We start from the raw sequence: 27194 nt of genomic DNA on the forward strand, positions 1-27194 counted from the left end.
TTATTTGGTGAACCAACCTAAGTATTTGCCTATGTTATGAACTAATTTTTATATAGTTACTCTGTAACTCAGATCAACTGTTTGCAGGTAACTAAAGTGATTGAATTTCCCAGTCTTAGAACTGTTTAGGGGAAGTCTTGGTAAAAATAGCTGAACATGTTACCGGAAAACCTAAGATGAGTGACATCAATTAAGACGTTGACAAGAGTAGTCTCTTACTGAGAGTGACACTGCATACTTCTTCAGTTAAGTCCCTAGCAGTGGTGCTAATCTGAGCTAAGACTGCTGATAATAAGAGCTCACACTAGCAAACACAGAATTCTGTGTAGCTAAGCAAAGCACTGTTGTAAATTTTCATTCGGCCACAGAACTGTGTGAAATTGACATTGCTACTTTTAATAAGAAGGAAGCTGCATGGTAGAAGTTCTGTGACTAAAAAATTCATCAACCTGGGCACTGATGACCTGGTACTAAGTGCAGTAATTAATTAGAAAGTTAGATTCAGAGTCCACTTTCAAGGTTTTGTGAAGTTCATCTTGAATATCTGAGGTATGATCTCTATACCTATTGAGCTGCATTCCACAAAAAATAAGCCTCAGCATGAAGTATGCAGTTTGTCCATGGGAGACAGATGGTTGTCACATAAGCTGATGCGGAAGATCTGTAATTAAGTAGCATCATCCATATTTTAGTAAAGTGCAAGAAAGCAGACTATAAAATTGATCTCTGAAAGGACCACAAGGATGTTTTTCTTGTGTTAACAAAGCTAGAAAGGTTATAGCCCTTAACCTAGCTCCTGGTGCTTTTTTCTATTTCTTTGTCTTTTCTGTTGAAAGTTACAGCCCCCTTGGATCTGCTATCTAAACTGCTGCTTCCAAACCCACTGCAGACAAAATCACGAAGTTTCAAAATACTAAAGCTAACTTTGCTCTTTTTCGGTGAAACAGTTCAGAGAGTAAGGACAAAAACATCTCAGCCAGCAATTCTGAAAGAAAGGAAATTGCTGGCACAATGTAGGGGTGAGTAGCTGAGGCAGAGCAGAAATGTTAATGTTTTCAGGTAGTGCTACAGACATTGAAAACAGATGTGAATCTACAGCATTAAATTACGCCTCTGATTGTTTTGTACTTCCAGACCAATTTGAAGTAGCTGAAGTTCATTCTGAAATCTTCATCTCCTTTATAACTTGCTGATTAAAAGAAGTGTGGTGGGGAAAAGTTGTGTTTTGTTTATCTTTGTTATTAGTTCTTTTCCCCACCTGTGGTAACAATAGAGGTGCTGAAATTAATTTTACAATTACAGCTGTAGCTCTTAGGCATGTATGCTACCTGATAATTGGGAGGACTTGCAAAATTTTTTTTACTTCCTGGTTTAAAAGCCTCTTTGGCTTCTTTCACAACATCTTGGCGGTAAAGGTTTTTGGTGGGAGGGTCGATATTGTTATATTCTGTTGATACTTAATTTCTTTCTGTTAGTATCTTTGGTCAGCTGACATCCTTGCTAAAGCCAACACACATGGCCACAGATTACCTAAAAGCAAACCCAAATCCTCCAGATGAAACCCAGGAATGCTAATAACTGTTCTTCTATGTAGTTAATTTTTAAGTGCAAATAGAATATTCAGATCTTATTCTTAGGTTGCAATCATTTGTTTGACTCTGCCAGCATTTTTGGCTGCATAATTAGAATAGCTGTTACAACCAAGCTCCAAAAACTATTGGCTTGAGGTAAATTCATGTAGTGCCAGTATTTTGAAGATTGGTAAGTTTGAAGCAAGACCAAATTTCCTGGGATCAAAAATCAAAACTATCTACAGTATGTGTAGACAGATGTGCTGAATAAAGTCTGTGTGCACATAACACACACTAGAGAGAGAGACTGCAAGATGGAGACAGAGGAGCTTTCTGCCAAGACTAAACTTTGATTTATTTTTTTTTTACTTAAACCAGGAAAGTTATTTCTTCCTGCATTTCACATAAGTTTTGAAGTTGTTTGTCATGGATACTTTGATTATTTGTATCATTTACATCTTTAATATCTAGTGGAGCATTTTTTCTTTTGAAATGTCATTCTTTTTTTATAGCTGGAGCACATGTGCTTTGTAACAGAAAACTCTGGCACTGTTTCTTTTCCACAGCACTGACTTATAAGAAATGACTAGCCTGTTGAGAGAATCCTTCTGAGGAAGAGACATTTTACAGTACACTTTTATGATCTAAGCCCAAAAGATCTATGTTGGACCATTCTCATATTATGAAAAGATACATTATTGCCTTTGGGACTGTTGGCTGTCAAAGTGGTATTAGTTCAGGTCTGATCTTTTTTATGAAACTGACATGTGATGTGAAAATTATTTTATAGTATCTACAAAAACTTTGATTATGGCTTTTAGACCTTTATAATCTAATTATGTGTTGGTTGCTGTCATGGTTTAACCCTAGCCAGCAACTAAGAACTGCACAGCTGCTTGCTCACTCCACCTTCTCCCTCCCCAGTGGGATGGAAAAGAGAATCATAAAAACCAGAAAATTCGTGGGTTGAGACACAGGCTTTTTAATGGGATAGGGAATGAAGAAGAATAATTAAAATATGCAAAACAAGTGATCCACAATGCAGTTGCTTACCACTTGCCAACCAACGTGAGCAGCAGCCCCTGGCCAGCTTTCTCCCCAGTTTATAGATTGAGCATGATGTCATATGGAGTGTCTCTGGCCAGTTTGGGCCAGCTGTCATGACTGTGTCTCCTCCCAACTACTTGTGCCACTCCAGCCTTCTCCATTGGCAGGATATGAGAATCAAGAAAGTCCTGGACTTAGCATAAACGCTACATAACACACTGGTATTTTTAGTTGTTGCTATCAACTTTATTCTTATGCTGCATCCAGACCACAACTCTATACCAGCTATGAGGAAGAAAATTAACTCTATCCCACCTGAAAGCAGGGCTATATCTACTCCTTACTTTATACCCTTTGCATCCTACCAAGTCCCACACTTTCCAATACACCCAAGTAATCACTATCACCTTTCCGGTATTTTGATATATATACACAGAGATATCATTCACATAGTATATGGGCCATCCCTTCAGAATGTTTGTTGAGTTTTAGTCCATGACTTTGGGCTTCATCTGTCATAGTAGTCTTTCATGGCAGGAGAAAATGTGTGTAGGGTTTGCTTGTTTTATGCTGAAGCCAGTGCTAGTTCCGTCACTGCTGTGCTGGTCTGGTTCTATCATCAAAATTCCATTCTTCATTAATCTGGGTAATGCTATTACAGTACCATTGATATGGCATTTAACAACCATGGAAGTGATGACCTACAGTATTTTATAGCAAACAACATAATACAGTTTAAATAATTAGCTGCTCTTACCCACAATCAAATCCCCTTGAGGTACACATTGGACTTCCCCATCTGTCTGCATTAACCCACCAAGTGCACCCAGGTCCTTGAGCAAATGCAGTCCTGTGGATGATAACTAGATCTCCTATTCAGGTCCTTTGACCTTTTTTTATTTTATGGCAAAACCAGTTTTAAGAAGGATTTGAACTACTTTTCTCTCTCTCAAAAACTTCTGTTATTGTATTGTCTCACACAATATTGTCATCAATGTATTAAGTGTTCCAGAGTTTTTCCTTGTTTCAGTGCTGTTTAGATCAGTCCATGGCTAATGGATAGTCTATTCCAGGTGTACTGGATGGGCCTGCACTCTATTGCCAATGGCTTGAGAAAACTGTACCAGCATCAATTGTGGCATACTGCTTGGCTGCCTCTGACTTCAGTTTGTATTAAAGTTCCAACAGGTCTGTCATGGCTGGACTCGGAGGTGGCATGGCTTCATTCAGGCCATGACAGTCTACTGTTAGTCTGCACTGGCTATATGGAACTATTATAGACTGAGCGAATTCTGCTGATCACTCCTTGGCTGTCCATATGACCAATCATATTATGGATAGTGGCAGGTGTGATATCGCTGTCAATGTACCATTGTTATGGTGCCTGTTGTTTGACCTGCACCAGAAGTGTCCTGCAGGAGATGGGGCAAGGTCAATGGCTGTTTAATTTCTACTGTCTCCAAGGCAGCTATACCAAAAGCCCAGCAGTACCTTTTTGAGTCCTTGAAGTACATCCTCGTGAGACAGTTTAGGCAAAGGATGCACTGGAGTCTCAGGGCCAGTCACAATGGAGTGCTTTTGCCACTCATTCCCGGCAAGCTCAGTTTGTCCTCCAACTAAGTTAGTTGTTGGGACTGCCTTGCCACTCCAGAAGCAGATGGTGCCTGCCCCTGTGAAGCAGTGTTTGCTAGAGCCTTTGACTCCTGTGGGTCTGTTGTGCCAGGCCATCCAATCCACACAGTCCACTAAACCCAGCTGTTTCTTTCCTGCACCTAACTGGAGGCAGGGCCCCCTCTAGTCCTGGTTATAGTATTTACTGTTTATTCACTTCTTGTAAATGTGATTCAGAGTCCCTTGAAGATCAGGAGTAAGAGTAACCCCTTCACTCTGGGGAACTGCCCACTAGAGACTGGAACAGCAATGTTCAGCAGTAACCCTCTCATGATTCTCCTTGCTGTTTCCCTACTTTTGCCTGTAGGGTCAAGGTAGATTTTTCCATCACATTTCCTCATGTGCTCTCTGTGGTCGCACAGGGTGGCCTGTGCTGTTTATGCTTACTCCTAGTAGTTGGGACACTGGTCCATACAGGTGGAGAACAGGATGCATCTGCCTTCTTTCCTGTCCACAACCAAGATACAGGTCTGTAGTGAGGAAGAGGCATTTTGTTTGTATTATTGGAGTTGGCCAATTTATCCACCATTTGTCTCTCCAACTTTCCAGGTCATTACTGCCAATTAGTTGGTGTATGACAATGGTGCATCCCATACAAACTTCCACCACATGGGTTGTGTACACTTGGTCTCATCTGGGTCTTTGGATAACTGCTTGTTGTCCTCATCATTATAAATCTCCTCCAGCATGGCTAGTTGCCTCAGATACTGGATGCCTCTATCTGTGACGGTCCACTTGCCTGGGTGGCATAACATCTTCCTTGAAGGAATACTTGTCCCTTCATACCTGACAGGAGTCGCTTCCAGACACTGAGGGCTTGTGCCCCTTTTCCAGTTGCTTTGTTAATGCCCACTTCTGTAGAATGGGGTTTCAGCTGTTTGACCTCTCTACCCTTTAATTCCAGGTTACTGGGCCTGTTATTCCAGCATTGGAGCAGCCAGGTGATGCCCTTGCCTGGATGATGGCTGAAATATTTTTGCATATGTCACAGCTTGCTCAAGGATAGGGATCAGATGGTTAACTATGTCTTTTATGCATTCTACCTCTTCCCCTACCTCTTCTTGTGATAGCCCTGCTGCTTCATCCCTCACTAAATGAGCTCACCTCCACATATCTCTCTCCTTATGTATAGCAGGGGCTGATACAGGCATGAGTTGGTGTGTTGGTTAAACCACAGTAAGTCACTGGGATTGGAGTAGCCCCTGTGCCCATCATTTTGTCATCACATCCAGAGGCCTTTTCTTTCTCTCAAGGGTACTGTACAGTACTGAACATGGCTCAGTAAGCCTGGGCCAGGCCACAGCATGTTGCCATGAGTTTTGTCTCTCTGGAATTGTCAGGGTGGCAGCATAGTTTTTCCAAATATTTAACTAGTCTTTCCAGATTTTGCACTTGTTTAGGGCTGAAATTCCAAAGCACTGGAGGTGCCCACTGTCCTAGACACTTGCCCATACTATCCCACACCCTTCCACTTACTGCTAACCAGCCTCAGGGCTGGATGGCATTCTAAAATCATTGTTCAACAAGACCTTGAACACATTCAGATGACACAGCAATAGGAATGCTGGTTTGAACATCCCAAGGTTATTAAAAGTTCCCAAGTGCTGTTTAATTAGCCCAGAGGAGAAAGGGAAGATGAAGGGAGGTACCAGTCTCCCTCATGGATTGGGTCTCTGAGGAAAAGAGGTAAAAGCTGTAATTATTAGTAGTTTCCTATAGATGGCTCTCAAAGTATGGAGATGTGGGCCGTGCTGAGTACAAATACCAGTTCAGTTTCATGAGCGTCAGTTCTATCATATTATAAGCCGGTGTTACAGAGTACAGCAACAAAACCGTAGCCCAGTTCCCATGGGTGACAATCAGCATAGCGGGCAATATATACAAGTAAAGTATTATATAATGCATTTTCACTAACAAAAGCACCAACTTTGAGAGCAAATACATCACCACTGTGACCGGTGGCTAATATATTGAATACAAATTTCTTCTAATACGTTCTGGTCAGATTTGTCATTATCTCAACCTGTCATGCCCTGTGTTGGGCACCAAAAATGACTCCAGCTACTGTGTACCACACAGCTGCTCACTCACTACCCTGACCCAGTCAGATGGAAGTGAGAATCAGAAGAATAAAAGTGAGTAAACTTGTGAGTTGTGATAACATCCTACCGATGTGATAACATCAGTTTAACCGGACAGAAAAGGAAGAAAATTATAATAGAAGAATTAAAAACAAGTGAGGCACAATGCAGTTGCTCATCACTCACTTGACCAATGCCCTGTCATTCCCAAGCAGTAGCCTTGGCCAGCTTTCCTCCCAGCTTATATATTGAGCATAATATATATTCATACAGTATGGAATATCCCTTTGCCTAGTTTGGGCCAGCTGTCCTGGCTGTGTCCCTCATAACTTCTTGTGCCACTCCCACCTTTTCCCTGACAAGGTATGACAGCTGTCAATATCCTTGAGTTGGTATAGCTAGCAGTACTTGGCAACAGCTAAAAACCTCAGTGTGTTATCAACATTATTCTTATATTGTATCCAAAGCACAACTCTTAACCAGCTACTAGGGAGACAGTTAACTTTGTCCCAGCTCAAGTCATGACAGCTCTGGCCTTTATGACAGTCATCAAGCAAATATTTCTGCCTGTTAAATATAAATCTAAATTGAAAGGATCCTGCTTTTCACTTAAAGTAGCCGCCTATTTCCCCTTTATGATATAGTAGAAAAGAATGATTATCTATACCTAAGCAAGAATATTTGTCAATTTTTAAGTAGATCTTTGGAGAAAATCAGCAGTTGGTGTTTGTCTTTTAAACGGAAATACGAGCACAGCTGATTTTAAGGCACTTTCCTGTGTGGCTGATCTAATACCAGAGAATCTTCACTGTGTAGCTGGAGCAGAAAGGATGTTGACCACAAATTTTTCTTGCATGTCAGAGGACATGACTTTTGCCATCATTCTTCTATTTGTCAAAAGGCTAGATGCCTTTGGTTTCCTCAGCCTGAATGGTTGCCTATCTTGCCTGTATAAGAGATAAGGACTATACACAGGACTTCACTCTGGTAGAAAGTATTAGAGAAAAATACAGGTTGGAACTTCAGAGAAGTAAGCCTTGGGTTAGATTTTTGCACTGGGATGTCAGCTTTCGTTAGAGACTTGCTGCCCTGAACTCTGTTGGAAATGACAGCTATGTTAGACTAGAGATGAACAGTGAGCACTAGGCTAGAGAGCTAGTTGGAGCCTCTGCTTTGGTAGCATATTGCTCAGATTCAACTTCTTCATTGCCAGAGAGGGGCAAAGGCCAGTAATTTCTTCCTATAAATAATTTATCCTCTGTAAAGGCCTTCCAAAAGCCTTTGAGCCTTGGTGATTATTGGTCCTGCCAGGCAATAGATCTTTTAAAACATTTTGATTATCATTATTTTATGTTTTTCCCAACCTTTTCCAGGGTTGGAAAGACTACAAGGAGAAGAGAATCCTAGGGTTTCATTTTTGATCTGAGTAATATATGGTATTTTAAAGAATGGTCTGTGGAGCATGGACAAGAACTAGGCCTTCTCTATTTCCAAGAGAATTTTGGGGATTACAGTAGACTTGGTCTTCCTGATTTTGAAAGTTTCAACTAAAAGTTTTATGTGGGGAAAACATTTTCACCACAAGGAAATTAGTATGTTTTCTCAAACCAATCTGTTAATCAATTAAATTTCATACAAAAATGGGATCTTTGGAAAATAAATCTTAATACTAAAGGATACTGAATTTTTGAGTTTATGCTGATTTAAGTCATGACTGAATTACTGATTTGCAGGTGGGTGCTTCATGTGTTCTGGTGGGTTTTATCTTGAGACTAAATCTTGCTCTGCAAAAATATTTGGGGCTTAATGCCTTAACTCCCTCAAGAAATGTTGAGATTTTTTGACTAAGAGGAAGTACGACAAAGTCTTTGTTAAAAGCTTGAACAGTGGAAGGGTATTCATGCTTAAAATAGGTGATACGAGTGAGTGGTCAGTTAGCTCAAGGGTAGGCCCTAACAGTAGATAAATCTTGGTAGGCTGGACCAGTGGTCTGATAGTAACTGCAGGAGGTGTAATCATGTCATGTACCTGGAATAAAGTAACCTTGTCCCTATGTACCGCCCCACTGATGACTGCTGAGGAATGAGATTTGTCAAAGAGAACCATGGGGTGGGTCCTGGTGGAGAGCCAGGACAAATGAGTTGAACATTAGAGAGCAGTGTGTCTGAAGGGAGAAAAGTTTAGTGCCTATTAGAAAAGGTATATCCAGCATTTTGGGAGAAATGAAGGTTTTCCTCTATTTGGACCTTGTGAGGCTGCATCAGGAATGCAGTGTGGACTGCTCACCTCCCAGTACAAGAAAGGTGCAGACATGGAGGAGCAAGCTGAGCAGAGAAGCACTCTGTTATTGAGGGGCCAGAGCCTGTGATGTGTGAGGAGAGGGGAGATGAGAGTTTCTTCAGTGTGGAGGAGAAAAGGCCAAGCTGTCTTCCAACACTGTCATGAGAGGGATAGAGAAGGTAGAGCTGTGTTCTTTCAGGAGATATGTGATGAAGGCCTAAGAGGCAAAGAACACAAGTTCATTCCCAGACTTACTGCTAGCAAATCAATCTCTGCATCCTTTATTTGCAATATTAAATGGGATATTTAGAATATTAAGAACATCATCTTGAATGGTGTGATTTTCTGTTTTCCAGTTTGTTATGAGTTGTAAAAAAGTGAAACTAGTTATGAAACAAGTAAAACACATGTCTTTGGGGGTTGGTTTTTTTAAAGCATGTTTTATTTTGTGGATATAAAACACAATAGTGAGCTCACAGGCCTTTCCACTTACATAGTTTTTCATCTTTTTCCTAATTTAGTCACATGATTTCTTCCACATTTTTGGTTATAAGAATGTAAGGACATACTTAACACAATTAAAGGAACTTCATAGAAGGTATGAAGTATTGGAGGGTATCTCATTTTGGCAACATTTCAGTCCTGTATGACAGTTTTACTGGTAAGAATGTTTCTTGTGCTTTTAAAATAGTTTTATGTTGTGTGCAGTTTGTGAATAGCTGATTGTGAGATATTAGAATCCTTTCACAAGTCTCCTTTACTGATATTAGTTGCACTATTAAACTATGTGGAACTTGTTCAGCTCTTAACTGAGAACTTTGGTTGCTGAGAACTCTTGTGGTGTTATGTTGCACTGCCTTGCTTACTCTCACAGATGAATTTTGTTTGTTTTGAAAGCAAAATCAGATGTTTTGAGAGAAGGGGTTATGCAAAGTTTTGACTACATACCTCAGTGATGGATACACTTTTTGTGTCATTTCTACCTATTCACAATGTTACAAAAAACTGCTGAGCAAGCTGTTGTGGCCTCTGTAGTGGTGGGGATCTTCAGCACTGCATGGAGATCAGAGAGGTAGTATGAAGTTTGGTTGTATCTAGTCCTCTGTATTATACTTCATATGTATTTAGGTGAGGGAAATGGCAGAAGTGAGGATTAATTGATCTCATCCTGGCTGGCAACACATTCTTGAACTGGATTTTCATGACTCTATAAACTCTGTAGGTGGGTACTGCTCTGTCAGAGACAAGTGACTGCTCAGGATCAGTCATGGCAGAATTCTTGCCATTTCTTTTTGGATGAAATTTTCATGTCTAAGGATTTCATAAGGTGATGACTTTTAGCATGGTCTGAAGCTGTGGTATCTGCGTTTCTGAGATCTGTGGATTAACGAATGTATTCTCTACTGACTTTGTAAATGGCAAGGTTGTTTTTCAGGTCTGTGTAGAACCCTTGAGTCTAGTACAGGAGAGGAAATCAGAAGCCTTCTAAAGCTTCAATGTAGATTATTCACATTTTTCCTGGGAGCTTGCATTCTGGAGATGATCTCCAAATACTGAAGAACTTCTAACTTTCTGTGGATTATTTACTTCCCTTAGATCATACCTCTTGTTGAATTTAATATTGAAAATCGAATAAATTTTAACATCAGGACCTTTGAATTTAAAATCCCATGTAAGCACATGAAAGTCTGAGGGATGGCTGCGATTGAGGTTGTTCAGCCTGGGGAGATCTTACAGAGGCCTTTAAGTACCCGAAGTACCTTCATACAAGAAGGCTGGAGAGGGACTATTGGCCGAGTGTAGTGATAGGACAGGGAAATGCCTTCAAACTATAAGAGGGTAGGTTTGGAATTGAAATAAGAAAGAAATTCTTTACTCTGAAGGTGAGACATTGGAAGATGTTGCCCAGAGAAGCTGTGCATACCCCATCCGTGGAAATGTTCAAGGCCAGGATGGATGGAGCTTTATGCAGTCTGGTGTAGTGGATGGTGTCCTTGCCCATGGCGAGGAGGGTTGGAAGAAGATGATCTTCAAGGTTTTTTTGCAGTACAAACCATTCTGTGATTCTATAATAAATATTGAATTTTTTTTTATGAAGGACTAAGTATAATTTGTTAAAAGATTGCTTTGAGAGGTTTTCTTGTATTTAAGTGGAAATTACTGCCTTGGTTCCTTTGGCAGATGGTCTGTGTTCCCCTGTGGTCACTTTTGCTGTGCCTTACAAGAATACAGAAGTAGTTTGGTACATGCAAAGCTAGCGTGACTAGTCGTTATTTATGGACATGAATTGATTTTTTTCATGCCACAGTAAAACTGGAAAGAAAGTACAAGTGATATAGTTGTTGTTTTTCTGTCGTAAATTAGTCTCTGCAGCGGATGGCAAAATCAGCAGGGCTGCAAAGGTATGTGAACTACTTTGCCTTCATATGGAGATTGTTTGTTTAATTTTTATTAAGTAGCTCTTCAAAAAAGGCAGTACCCCAACAAAAAAAAAAAGGCTAAAAATGCAAACAGAGGTTTGTAAATTCACACTTCATTCATGTCACGTATTCATTTTTTTCCCTCCAATATAGTTGTTGACTTTGCATGTGTGCATGCTATATCGCTTGTTTTATAAAGGAGAAGGAACACAGGAAGTGGACAACAAAGATTATGTGGAATGAAGTGGCTTTATAAATAAGACTTCTTCTCTCTGTTTTCCAGATTCAATATTGCATAAACATGGGTGCATTTTTGGATAAACCAAAAACTGAAAAACATAATGCTCATGGTGCAGGGAATGGCTTGCGTTATGGCCTCAGCAGTATGCAGGGATGGAGAGTGGAAATGGAAGATGCTCACACAGCTGTTGTAGGTATTCCCCATGGCTTAGAGGACTGGTCCTTTTTTGCTGTCTATGATGGTCACGCAGGATCTCGTGTTGCAAATTACTGCTCCACTCATTTATTAGAACACATCACTAACAATGAAGACTTTAGGGCGACAGAAAAACCTGGATCTGCTCTTGAACCTTCAGTGGAAAATGTCAAGAGTGGAATCAGAACTGGCTTTTTGAAAATTGATGAGTATATGCGCAATTTTGCAGACCTCAGAAATGGCATGGACAGAAGTGGCTCAACAGCAGTAGGAGTTATGATTTCACCTGAGCATGTATACTTTATCAACTGTGGTGATTCACGTGCTGTTCTCTATAGGAATGGACAAGTCTGTTTTTCAACACAGGATCACAAACCTTGCAACCCAAGGGAGAAAGAGCGAATCCAGAATGCAGGAGGCAGTGTAATGATTCAGCGTGTTAATGGTTCATTGGCAGTTTCTCGAGCTCTGGGGGACTACGACTACAAATGTGTTGATGGTAAAGGCCCTACAGAACAACTTGTTTCTCCAGAGCCTGAGGTGTGTGAAATTTTAAGGGCAGAAGAAGACGAGTTTATCATCCTGGCTTGTGATGGAATCTGGGATGTAATGAGCAATGAAGAGCTCTGTGAATTTGTAAAGTCTAGACTTGAAGTATCAAATGACCTGGAAACAGTGTGCAATTGGGTAGTGGACACTTGTTTACATAAGGTATGTACCTGTTTTCTCCAAACAGCTGTTCTAAAAGTATCTTCTGGTTAGATGGGTACAGTCTTAACAGCTGTTCCTGGCCTACTGTTTCCCTTCTCCAACTTCTTTTCTTCAAATTTCTGTACCCATTTGACTGTATATCCTTGCTGAAGAATATAAAGCCTCAGCCTATATGCTTGGAAAGTTGATAGCAATTGCAAAAATAAAGGCTGGCTTTTTTTTCCTCAAGTAATGCTTGCATATAGTTCCAGCTCTAAACTTTGATTCTAAATACAAAATTTATAAAACTAATCTATTCTGAGGAAGGTACTTTGTGGGTTTTTTTGTTCTTTGAAGTTGAATAGTGTTTGTATCCTTTACGGAAAACCAGTGTTAGCAGCATCTCCTCTTCAAGGTGTTGTTTGTCTGTCACCTGTGCCCTCAGCTCACTGTAGCTTAGATGGAGTAACACCACCTTTGCATCTGAGCTTGGTTCCACTCCTCAAATTTAGTTTGGAGCAACTACTGGCTGGTCTGCATATGCTAAATAGGTATTCCATTTCCAGCATTCCCTGAAACGTGCAGCTCCTGCTAGTACAAACAGAGTTCCTTTGTTAGACCACAGACTAAACATGCAATTTTGAGGAAAATACTAAAATTCACAGCTGGAACTCTAAAGGGTAAGTTGTGTGTTCTTTCCTGAAATAGGGTTGTATTCCAGCATATACAGTGTATGATTGAACAAGGCCTCAACCAGCCTTGTTAAAGGATGGTCACTCTTGGATTCTTCCAGTAAAACTGAGTGCTGACCACATGTTTATTTTCCAAAGTCAGATCCTGAATCTCTTTAACAATATTAGAATGTTGTATTATGTCTTCAGGCTGTGGATTGTACCACATAATACTAAGTGATAGGTGTCCTAACATGCTTGGTACAAGAGGGAACATAGGTTAACGCATAAGCAGTATTTCTGAAGGAATCCATTCTAATGTCAAATTCTTAATTGCTTCAGGAGAAGGATTTGTTGTGATAGCTGATTAGAGCTATCCAGTAGCTTGGGTTTAGACAGCAACAGTATGCAGTGACTAATGGTATTTAATATTCTACCTGAAAAAAAAAGTGAGGATTTGATTTTCAAACCAGTAGTTTAAATTATGATTCTGCTGGATCCCCTTGTAAGAGACTTAGAATTGTGTTTTTAAATTTGAATGTGAATTATAATTTTGAAAATTAAATATCAGCAGGAAAATGGTATCAGAGTATGTTAGTAAAGAACTGGCATTAAAATTATCTAAAAAAGCCATTGGGTGATATTTCTGAGCACATGATAAGTCTGCAAGATCTGCTTAGCCATACAAAACATTTATATTTTATACTTGCTTCAAGGTGTGCTGTGTGACACAGGTGCATTTGAATAAACAGACTTATAATGCATGTAATGATTTACATGAATGCCCTGCAACTAAAACAAATTAGTTGCTTGAGCTAAGCTATTCTAATAGTATAAAGGAGGATTCTGCATTTCATTTTGCAACAGGTGTTGTTTTACAATTTGGCTTAAGGTAACATTACATGACTATCTAATTTCTGACCTGTTTTATTGCTACTATTTTTAAATGGTTGACATGTGTGTAAGTCCATTAATTATTTAGACTTCAATGCTAAGAATATTCAGTCAAAATCAGTCAAATTAATCCTAGTGAGCAGTGTAGTTGGGACACAGAGAGGTTCTTATTGATGAAAATAGAGGATTTTTTCAGGGTTTCTTTTTATTTTTCCAAGTCTATCTTCAGTACTATATTTGGAAAAAGTACAAATCTGATTAGACTAAAAAGATGAAGAATAAGACTGAAGGTACTAACTTCTCTTTCTTTTTTGTCACATAGGGGAGTCGTGATAACATGAGTATTGTATTAGTTTGTTTTTCAAATGCTCCTAAGGTCTCAGAGGAAGCAGTGAAAAAAGATGCTGAGTTGGATAAGTACTTGGAATCACGGGTCGAAGGTAAGAAGTCCACTCAGTTCACTAGATAGTGAACAAATCAGTTTGCTTGTGATAGTGAGCACAATGTTGTCGTAACTATCTTGGGCATGAAAGCAAAAGCCATGGAGGACATTATGCCATGTTATGTTGGGTTAAATTCAGGCATGGTTATAACTCTGAACTTTTGTACATCAGGAAGAATGTTTTAGGCTATGTGCTTAGTTTATCCTGGTATTCTGCAAACGTTTTCTTAATGTGAGCTTTAAGTTTTTATTGTTGTCTTCATAGGTTAAAATACAGCTACTGACCTTGCAGAGTGTTGTATCAGCTCAGTAAATTGTGATCTTGCTAATGTCCAGCTTATGAAATATTAAAGGGGATATTTGTACTATTTCTTCCCTTTTTCTGTGCAAGTTTTTGATGGAAAGAAGCAGCTGTATTGGGTTTTTGTGTCAATGTCCCAGCAATCTAGAGTTGATGCAGCCACCCTAATTTTAATATATATGTATGATGGTCTTCAGGTACAAGTTATCTCTGAGCACACAGCTGTTGTGTGTGGTGTCTTTTCCTCTTGTTTAAATGGGATCTAAATTGAAATGGGCTGTATATTTGTAATTTCTGTTGAGATTAGAGAGCTTTTATGGTCACTTCAAATGGTAACACTAGGCCTGTTTCTTGGAATTTGGCTTACATCCCAGGCTTCCTAGATGACACTAGTTAAGACAAATACCTGTTATCTTCTGTGTCAGAGTAGAGTACATGAGCTGTTAATAGGCTCTGGGAGAGAGCCAGGAGCAGTTGCCTTCACTGGCAGCAGTCAGGTGTGCACAGGGGTTACAGGTTAGTATTTCCAACTTCTTGGTGGCTGCTCTCTGTTAGCAGATAGGTGAAAAATATATGGAACTGCAGTGGATGATATTGCTTTTAGAAGTGAATGTTTAAATTAATAGGAAAGCTGTGAAATAGCTTGTGATCAGAGTGTTTGGATTAATGAAACTATTAACTGATTATTTTTAGCTCTACTGTCACATTTAACTAAATAATACATACACCAAAAAAATAGTTCAGAGTTCGTAGTCCAAACTGTTGTGGAGTCATTGCAAATATAACTCAGAATGATTGTTTAGCTAAAGTGCTTCAGACAAATTAATTGCTCCAAAGCTTAAACTTCTGTTGCTTCAGCTCTTGATTTTTTTTTCCCTGCTTGAGTTCCATGTCTCATTCTGTGTTTTGCTAATTGGACAGAGTTCAAGGCCTTTAAAAGGCAAGTATTTAGCAAGAAATGACAGCATATTTGAGAAATTATGACAAGGAGTGGAGAAAGTAAATGAAACAGACTTCAGAAGAACTTGAAATATCTATTTGAATTTTAACAAATTTTTGCATTCATAAATTCTATGAAATTGTAATTTTGACACAGTCTTCTTAATTAAAAGGAAAAAAAAAAGTTGTGAAACTTAAGCTTAAGAGACTTAAGCAGTCTACCTTGCACATGTGCCTTGAATATTATTAGTTCAGAAAGGATAAAAGCCTTAGCAAAATGTTTCAAACCACTAAGCAGCATGAGGAAAATTGTTTAGAAATATGTTGGAATTTTTAAAAACAGTGTTTGATTTAAAGGTTTAAGTAGTGAGCAGGAATACTTTTGACTTTAAAAAACCCCATGGGGGAAAGAGTGTCATCTCAAGTGTTGGAGTTGGTAAAAGTTTTGGAAGGTGGGGAATTTCTTTTTGGTTAAGACAGCTGCCTTAATCAGTTTTGTATTAATCTTTTAAGTTAGTATAGAAAACTGTGTTAAAGTGTTGCACCTGAAAAGTTTAAACTGTCTTTGATTCTAAAAATAAAAAGCTTGGTAGATCTGTTGTGACACTGATAATATGGATTTGTTTAAAATACCTTTCTCAAGAGTTTTACTGTTCCTTTCAAAAAGCAAATAGTGGTGTTTGAACACAAATTAACAAAAACAGTATTTTAAAATTTTGTTAATGAGTTGACAGCTCACAAGTTATATGCAGTTGGCTGATGGCCAGTAACAGTTATATTTATACCTGTAGTAAAAACATTCTGAAAAAAATAAGATCGTCTTGTAACTACCAAGCTGCAAAGATAGGTGTTGTCAAAAATGTAAACTATGAGTTCTCCTGGAAAACCCTTCTCTTTCCCTAAGTGACTAATACAGATCAGGGCAACATTAGAACTTAGTATGAAATCCTTTGGGGCTTGCTGAAGCAATCTTAGTTTCATCACTGGTGTTTGTTCTTAATGGATACATACTTTTCTCTTTCTGTTTTCTTGTGGACCTTAAATTTCAACCTATTGAACCTTTTAGGCAACAGGGTTTTTTCACTACTAGAGCATTTTAAGCTGTCTCAGACAGAAAAGCAGTATTTAAGGCATGCTTTTGTTAGATTTAAAAAAGTAAAAAATAAAAAGCTAAAAAGCAGTTTAATAATTGCACATGTAACATATGTACTCTTTGTACATTTGTAAGTGGAATGCTGAGATTTTGTATATTTGTATAATGAGTTGAGTTAGTAGTTCCCTAAGATCTTACCAGAGTTCTCGAAAGAGAATTATTGTCTTGATACCAAGATATACTTTTTTATTCTATCAGATAGATTGAAAAGCAAACTCGGCAAGTCATTGTTTACAGAGATTTCCAGTGGAAGAAATATATACCAATGCTCTGTTGCTAGTTTGGGTTTTGATGTTGACAGAATGTGAGTAAGTGCATTCCAAAGCTGCCACTTGTAGAATATACAGAAATGCTTAATGAGGTTAAGCTTGTGCCTGAGTCTTTTGTGGCATAGCCCTGCTTCTGGTTTGAGTAATTTAATTGGTCCATCTCCAAAGCACAATCACAGAGTTAGACTGGTTTGTGTTGGAAGGGATCTTAAAGATCATCTAGTTAAAATGCCACTGCCATGGACAGGGCACCTTCCACAGGTGTTTTGGGCAGTAGTGAAGTTATGCTAGGTCACTCTTTCTTTACTGCCCCTTGCAAATACTGCTTTCTGCTCTCTGTTTTTTAGAGATCCAAAGTTTGGTCCCACAAAGAGAAAACTAGGCACAGAAGTGAATTCAGTTCTCTGATATGTTTCAGTTTATTTGGAAGGATGTATCAGAATTGCAGTTAATAACAAACTGCAGAACTTCACAAAAACCCGAAGAACCACTACACTAAGCCCACAAATCATAAGTAGGGGCACATGATCTGTGTAGGCTTAATCAGTCTAACTGGTAAATACTCAGTTAATCCCCTGAGTTGGATGATTCATTTTACATATATGGAATATATCCTGTATATAAAACTGATTTGTCATAATCTGATAGCTGGGTAGGAAAGGAGGTGCTGGGACATGGAAAACTTGTAATGTCTGGTTGGAGACCTGCATTATATGAAATTGAAGTAAAATATTACCTGAGTTTTTTAAAATGCCTGTGAGTGAAGTGTTAGGCTTTTAGTGAAAAGAGTTGTAAAGGTAAAGTAATAGACTTTGTGGTGGACTTTCATGAATATACATATATAATAATATCAGGAATTATTCTTTAATTGTCTGAATTATATTAGCAATGCAAAGCTAACTGTAGGGCTATTCTTAACATCACAGAGATTAAGGTGAAAACTTTGTAAATGCCTGTAAGTCTGTTTCTGAAAACATTTGGTTTCTCTCTCTGGTGGCCTTTGTTAAGCACATCCTCAGTGTGTATCTGCTGACATGTGTAATGACAGTGGGTCATGCTTGCTGATTTGCTTTATTCTTGATTTTCTGTTAGGAAGGGTTGTTTTTGTTGGTTTTTTTTTGAGAGAGGGGTCAGGTTCTGGATAAAATTACTCACTCTAATACCAGGAAAAGAAAAAGATAATGATTAGTTCATCCAGAATTCGTGACTTGCCACCTTCTAGAAATGGAGAGAAGATGCTCATGGTTCAGTTCAGCACTCCCTGAGAAGTTATTATGCAGTATAAATGTATATGTTTCTAGTACCAAGAAACACACAGCAATCTTTAGCTGTGATTGTTTTCATTCCTTTTTAAGAAGATATAAAACCCTTATGCTTGCAATAAATATTTCGAAGTTGCTTGTGTTTGTAGTTTTTCTAGTTATTAATTCTTGCTATTTGTCTATTTTTCCTTTGTACAGAACCAGATATGCTCTTAGTATAAAAGGTATATATTCATAAGAAAGGTTTCCTGTCAAATATATCTCACCAAAATTATATTATAGCAGTACAATTACTTCTAACTAAGTAGAACTGTAAAAAAGGATGTAATTTATAAGAGGAGTTGTGGCTAATTTGTGTATGTGTGAAAGGAATGATGAAAACTCTAAGATTCAGGGACACTCAGCTATCATTTCCTTTGCGAGCCATGATTCATCATGGATGGATGGATGATAATACACATCAAGTTTCATGGAACAGTCTTTAATTTTAATCACATCTAGTAGTAGTGCACCTATCTTATTTGCAGAGATTGTATGGTGCTTGTTTAAAATTGGGATTTAGAAGCATAATAGTGCCTTATTTGTTACAAGGTAATATAATTATTCTACAAGTGATTGCTTTGACAGATCTGCCTCATACGAAGTGGGTGAGTAACTTGCCAAGCACTTTTGTTGATCTTGGTAGTTCTAAGAGTCCTAAGAAAAGCCTGAATATCACTTGCTTCCTAGATAAGTGATAGACATCAAGAAAAGTTTAAATACTAGGAAACTTGGGATGAAGAGTTTGAGGTAGGTAAGGTGGCGTGCTTTTCTACTAACTTGAGGAACTGAAAAACTGCAGAATCCAAGTCAGTCATCCAGAATATAATCAATTTTAAGAAAATTAAATTACTTGTTTCTTATCTTTGGAGAGTAGCCATGATTCCGAATGGCTGAAACATTTTTAGGGTGATACTTGAGAGGATTAATTTTTAATTCTTGAAGAGATTTTTATCTAGAACAATGTCTACAGGAAATAGGTCTCTATTCCTTAGTTTAGTTAATTTTCAGAAAAAATATCCACTCTTAAAAATAGAAGACCTGTGCCTACAACTCCAAACCTTCTTATGCTGTGGTAGTGGTTGAATGAGTTGAAGCTCATGACTGGAAGCTGGTAGCATTAGACCTGTGTGAGTGTATACACAGATATTACACATTCATCTTAACAGCAACCCTGATGAAAGAGAATATGTGAAGATTTACTTCAGTTCAGGCAGTTTTTTTCCAGGCTGGAACAACTTATTAGCACTGGACTTGACTTGTGTGTCAGCTTTGAAAATGGAATATAATTTTTAATTATTATTAAAATAAGTACTTTTAATTATTTCTCATCAGTTCCATATTCTGTTTTAGCCACTTGAATGCTAATATTATCTATAAATTATATATCCTCTTGTTGCTTGGTGGTCAGAGTGTTTATGCACTGGAGATTTGGGCCTTTGAGGATACAAGGTATTAAAATGAAAATGACAGATTCCTGGGGAAGCATTGGCTTTATGGCATGTAGTGTGTTGCACTGCAAGGAGAAGGTAACTGGAACGGATTCTCAGCTGCTGTCTTTTTCAGAGAGACCAGGCTGCTGTCTCCACAGTATTTCATTCAGTTCAGAGTCTGCTTCTCAATTTCTCTTAGAGAGTAAGGTTTGATGCATACTGGAAAGACAGACTGAATTTAAGCTCTGTTCCACCATGCGAAGACTGTTAACCTAAAAACCTAAAATGTAAAGGATGTTTTCCTGTATGCAAGTAACATTTTCATAATGCCTCTGTTAAGAACTGATAATATCTTATATTTCAGTGTCTTAGCCAATAGGTGGTATTAATTCAGGATTTCTTGTGTTTTTAAATTAGAAATTATGGAAAAATCGGGTGAAGAAGGAATGCCTGATCTTGCTCATGTTATTCGTATTTTAACTGCAGAGAATATCCCTAATTTGCCACCAGGAGGTGGTTTAGCTGGCAAGTGAGTACAGTACTGGAATTTCTTGAATTGTTACTGACGCTTTCATTTGAATGTTTTAAAGTTTTCTTACTGTAATAGCTATACTCAAATCAAGTTTTTATATTTGATGCAAGTTAACCTTTTGCAATATATAAACATTTGTGTCATGGCTCCCATTCCAGAATGGTAAAGAGGAAACACATAACCATATTGTGGTACATACCATACTAATTTATTATTTCCATATGGCCATTTAAAAAAATAAAAATGGATTCTTGGCTTTTTACTGCTTTACATTTGTTAAGAGTTATCAAACAATGTGAATATCAAAATACCAGGAGATCAGTTTTCCTCATGTCATGTTTGCCCAACCACTTCATGTCCGTTATGAATTTGGAACAGTACTTATTTGCTCAGCAAACGTTCTCATAAGAAATTGTTTTTGTTTGTTTAGTCTGAAACTGAATGGTAGATAACTGAGAATATTGAACTAGATTATGCATCTTAAAACTTAACAGGAATATATTGGTTTTCTGGGGTCCCCAATGGTGATGTTCTAGCAACCTATAACTTAAGGATTTTAATGAAAAGAATTTAGGATTGCATAAACAATTGTTAATCTGGAATTCCCCAGACTGTAGGAGTCATTATTGTTCCCTGGCATAGAGCATGTTGTTTCTGGAATATTCATATTTTACAAAATACAAAGTCCTGTTCTCTGAGCATCTGTGTGTGTGTGTACATCTATTTTCATTGCATGTACTTGTTAATGAGTACTGTTTGCCATGATTATATCATTCTAGCCTTGGAAATATCTGTACATTCTGGGCTTGTTTCTCCACTTGTGTGTATTCCAGGCATTCAGAGAAATTTTGGTGTGCCTGTTCTTCTTTGTGCCTCCCAACTGTTGTGTTCTGTTGTTTCACTTAATAATAACTACATCATGTACTGCTGTAGTATTCTGGACTCTTGACATATAAATTTAATTTGTTGTGATCCAGGTTACATTTTTCATGGACTTGGTTCAGAATTTGCATTTTGGTACCTTTCTCTTTATCTTGACTCTTAAAGTCCCCTGTCTTCAGGGGTGTACCTGCAGTTTCTTTCAAGAGACTATTACACAGTATTAAGAGACTTGTTCTTGGCCTTCAAACTTGGTACAAAGGCAGTGATGTATGTAAGTTCATTTTATTTGCAGGAAATTAATGGAAGTCCTGGAAAAAATACTACTACACAACCCAAATCCATGTACTGTGTAACTTAAAATTTCTGTCCTAAAAAGAGAATATTCTTTTTCTTGAGTTCATTACCCTGGGATGTTACCGGGTCATGAAGAAGTTACACTTTGTCCTTGTGTTTGAACTCCAAGACCTGGCTCAAATCTGGTTGCAAAAAGATCTTTGGCTGTCATCCACGGTTTTAGCACCAGTTAAAGTAGCTCCCAATTTTTAGTACATCTGAGCTGGGGAAATGCAATAGTGTTATTATGACTAGAGTATTTTTGCAAACCTTAGGACCCCCTTAAGTGCTTACCCCCTTACAGTGCTCCATTTATATTGGCACTGTAAAATTCCTTCCTTCAAGCTTCCCACTTATGTAGAAGCCCCTGCTGGCCCACTCTTTTGAGACAGATGTACAAGTGTCAACTCTGCTGTGGTCAGCTGATGGCGCTGTTATATCTTAAAAAATCCTACTCTCCAAAGACTTTTCTGGCTTGACTCCAATCCCCTTGTGATTTCAAATGCTGCCTCAAGAATGAAGGTTTGTTGCTGAAGTGTACAAAAGTCCTGAGCTACTCTGACACCTGGGCCTTAGTTCCACTCAGTATCTTGCTCCTGAATTTTCCCATCAAAGAAAAGCACAGAAAAATGCTTTTCATGCTAGTGAAAGAAAGAAAAGTGAATTTAAAAAAATGGGTAGTTCCCAAGGAGCAGACTTTCATGTCTGTTTAAATCCATTGCAGTGGCTGCTCCTGGTTCTGTGGCAGTCTTGATTGGACTGACCTGGTGTTTTCTGTTCCATTGGAGGTGCCTTTGTTTTAAGTAATACATTTAGTCAGAATTGTGCCATTCCTCTGTCATCTAAATGTGGAACTAAATAGAGAGAACCCTTTCCTCTGTCATTGACAAAAAGATTTAGTTTATTTTCTCTACAAAAATCTTCCATCAATCCCAATGGATCCCGTACTACTTCAGATATGCAACTTTTCCAGGTTTCTTAAATATGTTTAGAAGGAGCCTCAGCAAACTTGTAGCATCCTCTGTATTCTGGGGCATTTGTTGCATTGAGAGCCATATTTGAGACATTTGCTGCTGATTTGACATTTGATGCCTTTGTGCTCTTTTGAAGAGTCAACAATTGGTGCCCCTCATTCTGTAAGACACAATTTTTAGAGATCTTGGTCACTTCCAGACTTAAGAGTCTTAGTCCACTTAGCTGTTCTTTTTTGTTGAAGCTGTCAATAACTTTGATCATATTTATTGTAGCTGTCTGAATGTTTTCCTGTTTTAACTTTGATTTGAAGATGTGAGTACATAACCTTTTTTGCATCAGAAGTCTGTGTATATGGTGGGTTTTATTTTTTGTGAAGTTTTTTGTGCTTATTTTGACTGCCTGTGAAAATCTGTCGTTAAATGGCACTGCTACAAAAAGAGTCTGGCTACTGGCTTTTGTGTTTTAATTTCTACAGCGTGACTAGACAATAGAAAACACATCTCAGAGGTTGTCCATTCTGCATACTGCACTTGAAAATTTTGTAGGCAAGTTGTAACCTGTGTATATATAATAAAGACAGGTAAAAACTTAACAGTCTTCAAGTTCCACATCCAGAAATAAGGCAAGAACACCAGCAAAATTGAAGACTTTTTTATAACCAGCAAAATACAGATTTAAATGTTATTCTTTACAAAATATGACCATGCAGCTCTAAAAAGAGGTGGACCATGGAGAGGTAAGGTAAGAAAGTGGTTTTACTTTGCAAATCTTGATTGGTTGCTAGATCCTCAAATTCTTACTGAAAGTGAGTAAGGACACAGAGTGGGTTTCTTCTTTTTAAAAGGCAGATTAGAAAAAAAATACCTACTCTAATCAAACTTTTCTCAATGTTTTGAAATTCTTCATTTTGCTTAATTATTTTTAAAACTTCTCTTTTTAGGCGTAATATTATTGAAAATGTGTATACTAGGCTGAATCCACACAGAGACAATGAGGGGGTAAGTTCCTGTTTTGATTGCTACTTTGTTAATGTGAACATCAAAGTTGTCATACATTAAACAAAAGTGTTCATCACTAGGAATAAAGAATTAGAAATACAAGATACATATTGTAGCATACTGCAAATTTTTACCTTGCTTTGGATGGATTTTATATAGAAGTTCTTCCTCTAAAAGACAAAAACTGACACCCAATTCTGAAAGACGTTTTAAACATCTAAATGACTGCCACTTTCTCAGTCAAACCTGTGATGCAACAGTGCAGGGTTTTTCTAAACTATAGTTTATAATTGTAAAAAATTAGTAGTCAGCAAATCTGTTACTTAACAAGCTGATATGTCTACTGTCAAGAAATGTAGTATGGGAGGAGGCAAACACACTTCCTCTTGTCTTCTGTAAGAAGGCCTTAGTACACTGAAAATAAAAGATTACAAGACTAATATTGACTATTTTCATAGCATTTACACTATCTTTTCATGTCATATCTCTACTGGTCTAATGAAAAGTAATTTTGGATTACTTCAGTTACGATTTCTAAAATGGCTTACATTCTTCCCATTTCCTACAAAGTTGAATTTTAAATAATATGTTGAAGTATGATTTGTTGTACCTCTAAACCTGATTATTAAGTAGCTCTTAATATTAGTGTAAGTAATAGCTGGTGTTTCTATCAATTGTGGTTAAATTTGTTTAGAAACTGTGGAAAACTAAAGAACTGATTAAAAAATCCGTGCTTGTACACATCATTTCCTGTACAGTTTGTAAACTGTTTTGTGGAAGTACCATTCCTATTCTATTTAATCCTTTTTAATATTTTTATTCTGAGATGGCTACAAAGCCCTCAGTCAGGTAGTTATTACAGTGAATGGTATTGCGCTTGAAATACCTTGAAATTGTCAATTGTGCACCATGAGATGCACAGTCTCACCACAATTGTTACTGTGTCTTTCCCATTTTTCTCTTAACTGCCTATATTTAATTTATTATCTTCAGTTAGAAAGCTTGTGTGGGTGGAAGGGGCCACTATTCTGTTAGTGTACAAATGGAGAAGAAATCTTTTAACTTCGTAAATTTTTAGGATTTGTTCCTTTGTCTAGTTTGAAAGTGATAGGATATACTTTTTTCATTTCACTTTCAAGAAATTGTGCAACGGTACCCCAAACCCAGATACACAAAATTTTCCTGTTTTCAGCTTCTTTGGTCCTTTAGGAAATTCTGCACCTCTGTCAGCCTGCTACTATGTCTGTATTTAGCCAGAACTTTGCTTGCTTTTTGGGGAAAAGTTACTGGCATATGGGGCTTATTTAAAAATTAAATAAAAATTAAAATAGCACATGTTTTACAAATTAATTGGTATTTTAAGAAAAAACCCTGAAAGTTCGTCTAATGGTTACATTTTAGAAATCTTATATGACATAATTGCATTTATGATGCACCTATTCTAAGTCTAGCTTTACTTCTCAATAGCCCTGCAAGTTTGCTGAAAGTGCTAATATGCAGTACAGCATCCATTTGTCTATTGGCTCCTTTCCAGAAATGTTTTTGCATCATCCATTTTAATTTAATAAAATGAGGTAGCTAACCTAAATATGCATTTTGCTCATTAAAGGATATACCATTAACAGCTTTGACATCTCTTGCCATTAAAATCCCTGAATAGTTGGTTTGGCTTTTAATTTGGTTTCTTTAAAAAGATATTTGAACAGTATATTGCAGTCTGCTTCCTACATTTTTCTTATGTTGATACAGAGGTGCAAATCTCAAATATGTTTTAAATAGAGTGGTTTAAATTCTAGTTTGATCTTGTGATAGCATGTCATTTGCAGTCAGCACCTGTGGTGAAGGATACAATTCCTGTTTGCATCTTCCCAGCAAGTTATCTTAATGTCCTTGAAGTGGATGGATCTAGTGGGTCTCATCTCTGAGACGATGAAAACATGACTTCCTTGCTGGTCTTATTCAGTTTTAGGTGTATGTGTGGTGATTTTATAGCCTTCTGAATTGGATACTGTAGTGTCCAGAGATATAAAGGGAAGGACGCTGTTCAGTTATTCAACATCAGACTCTTCAGCATGTCTACACACATTGGTAATGTTGCTACACATCTCACATTTAAGCAGGAAGCAAAGGTAGGAAAGAAACATATAGTATATCCCAATGATGACATTGCCAAGTTGAGATTGAAATCTGGCCAGTGATGTTTCTGTTTTAATTAGTATGAGGCAAGAGCAGATGTTCATTTGAAAAATGAGGTGCTAGAGACATGGATGCTGAGCCTGCAGAGCACAAAGGTACACTTGCACCTGAGCATCTTTCCCCGTGTGTAGTTAACAGTGCACCCTTGTCTACTGAGTGTGGGTGCTGTGCAGAATACTTCCATTACTGATTGGAAACGCTGCCTGTGGCAGTCATCTTCCATCTTATGCTTGTATATATGGCTAAGCAATTTTTGTCATGGCAAAATAATAATATAGTTAGTTGCTAAAATGTTAATGCAAATGACTAAAAGAAATCCCTCCAAACCATACAAACAGCAACCCAAACAATCAGATTAAGTTTTGCAATTGAGAATATGGCTTCCTTCTAAAGACTATACATTTTAGCATCTAGCAATTTTAAAATAGTTACCGTGAGTTCCTGTGAACTGGATTGTAATAGCTTTGCAAATTAGTTCTTAGTATATAAATTAAAACCTTGGTTGTATCCCTATCTAAGTTAGCTTTGTTTTACTCAGCACTGTAAACATTTCAGGTAGTGTTGCACTTAGATTTTTTTGGGGGTTTTTTTTTGGGGTTTTTTTTTTTTGGGTTTTTTTTTTTTTTTTGGGTTTTTTTGTTTGTTTGTTTGTTTGTTATCCAAACTAGTGATAGTAGATTTTTATTCTCCACATGTATGTTTTCTGAGAAACCTTAACATGGAGCTCAGGTAAGGAGATGTCATGCAGAGCAAGAGTCTGAGAAATAAAAGAATCTTTACTATAGCAGTATTCACAGATCACTAGTCTGTCTTGAGGGTATAGCAGTCCTAACTTTTTTTTCTGCTAGGAATCTCATCAGATTACAAATATTATATAAATCCAGGGCTGGAGAGAGCCCTGCGCTGTAGTCACAATGAACAACTTTACCATTGTTTGAACACAGATTTCTGCTGTAAATGTGGTGGCTTGTGCCTTTACAAAAAGGAGTGAAAGCACAGAAATCTATTACGTATTGGGTCCTGATGCTTCCAGTTCTTTAAAGGGAATTTAAGAATGTATTCATAGCTAAATAGTAGTTACCACTGTGATGTTACAATACCACTGAAGAGTTGTTCTACTTCCTGTGTTAAAGTGCTAGTCTTTCTCTGTGACTCTACTTCTCTGACAATTTTAATTTTTTTATGTGTTCCAAAGACTAGGAGACTACTATTGATTAGACCACTGTATGTATATATCCTTAAAGACAAGAGGCAATGTTAAAATCACAGTGGCTGTGTTAATAGTTCCAGTGGCATATGCTTAAAGCTGCCTTTGAGCATCTTACTTGGAATCAATCGTATTGCTCTCGTTTTTACTAATACACTCTGGCAGTTGGCAGAACCAAATCATATGCCATTAAGGCTGCTACACAAAAAAAAATGTAAATGGACACAACTCTTGCACCATTCTCACAACATTGTAAACCCAGTCTTTAATACATAGCAGCCCTTTTCATACACATAAATTAATAGCACAGAATTTGTGTAAAAATTGTGAACGCTCATGTTGAATATAGCTAGCACAAATTTATTCTTGATTTTATGGCCAGCAGCCCTTCAGTTGAATTGAAATGTGAAGGAAGGCAAATGCTACCTTGTACAGTAACTGTAGTTTTCAGGAACCTGTTCTAGCCACACAT

The 27194-nt window shown here is 37.6% G+C and overlaps 1 protein-coding gene across 3 annotated transcripts in view; it reads left to right on the forward strand.

Annotated features, from left to right (window-relative positions):
• PPM1B (protein phosphatase, Mg2+/Mn2+ dependent 1B) overlaps positions 1-27194 on the forward strand; it is a 61311-nt gene that overhangs the window by 28343 nt on the left and 5774 nt on the right. For all 3 annotated transcript variants that reach the window (XM_015621914.2, XM_015621912.3, XM_015621913.3), the window contains exons 3-6: positions 11354-12217; positions 14084-14201; positions 20017-20128; positions 23262-23319. In XM_015621914.2, coding sequence (XP_015477400.1) covers positions 11372-12217; positions 14084-14201; positions 20017-20128; positions 23262-23319 — 1134 coding nt within the window. In that variant the 5' untranslated portion in view covers positions 11354-11371. The remainder of the gene's footprint in view (positions 1-11353; positions 12218-14083; positions 14202-20016; positions 20129-23261; positions 23320-27194) is intronic.

Source organism: Parus major, chromosome 3 (genome assembly GCF_001522545.3).
Source record: "Parus major isolate Abel chromosome 3, Parus_major1.1, whole genome shotgun sequence".
Classification (NCBI taxonomy): domain Eukaryota; kingdom Metazoa; phylum Chordata; class Aves; order Passeriformes; family Paridae; genus Parus; species Parus major.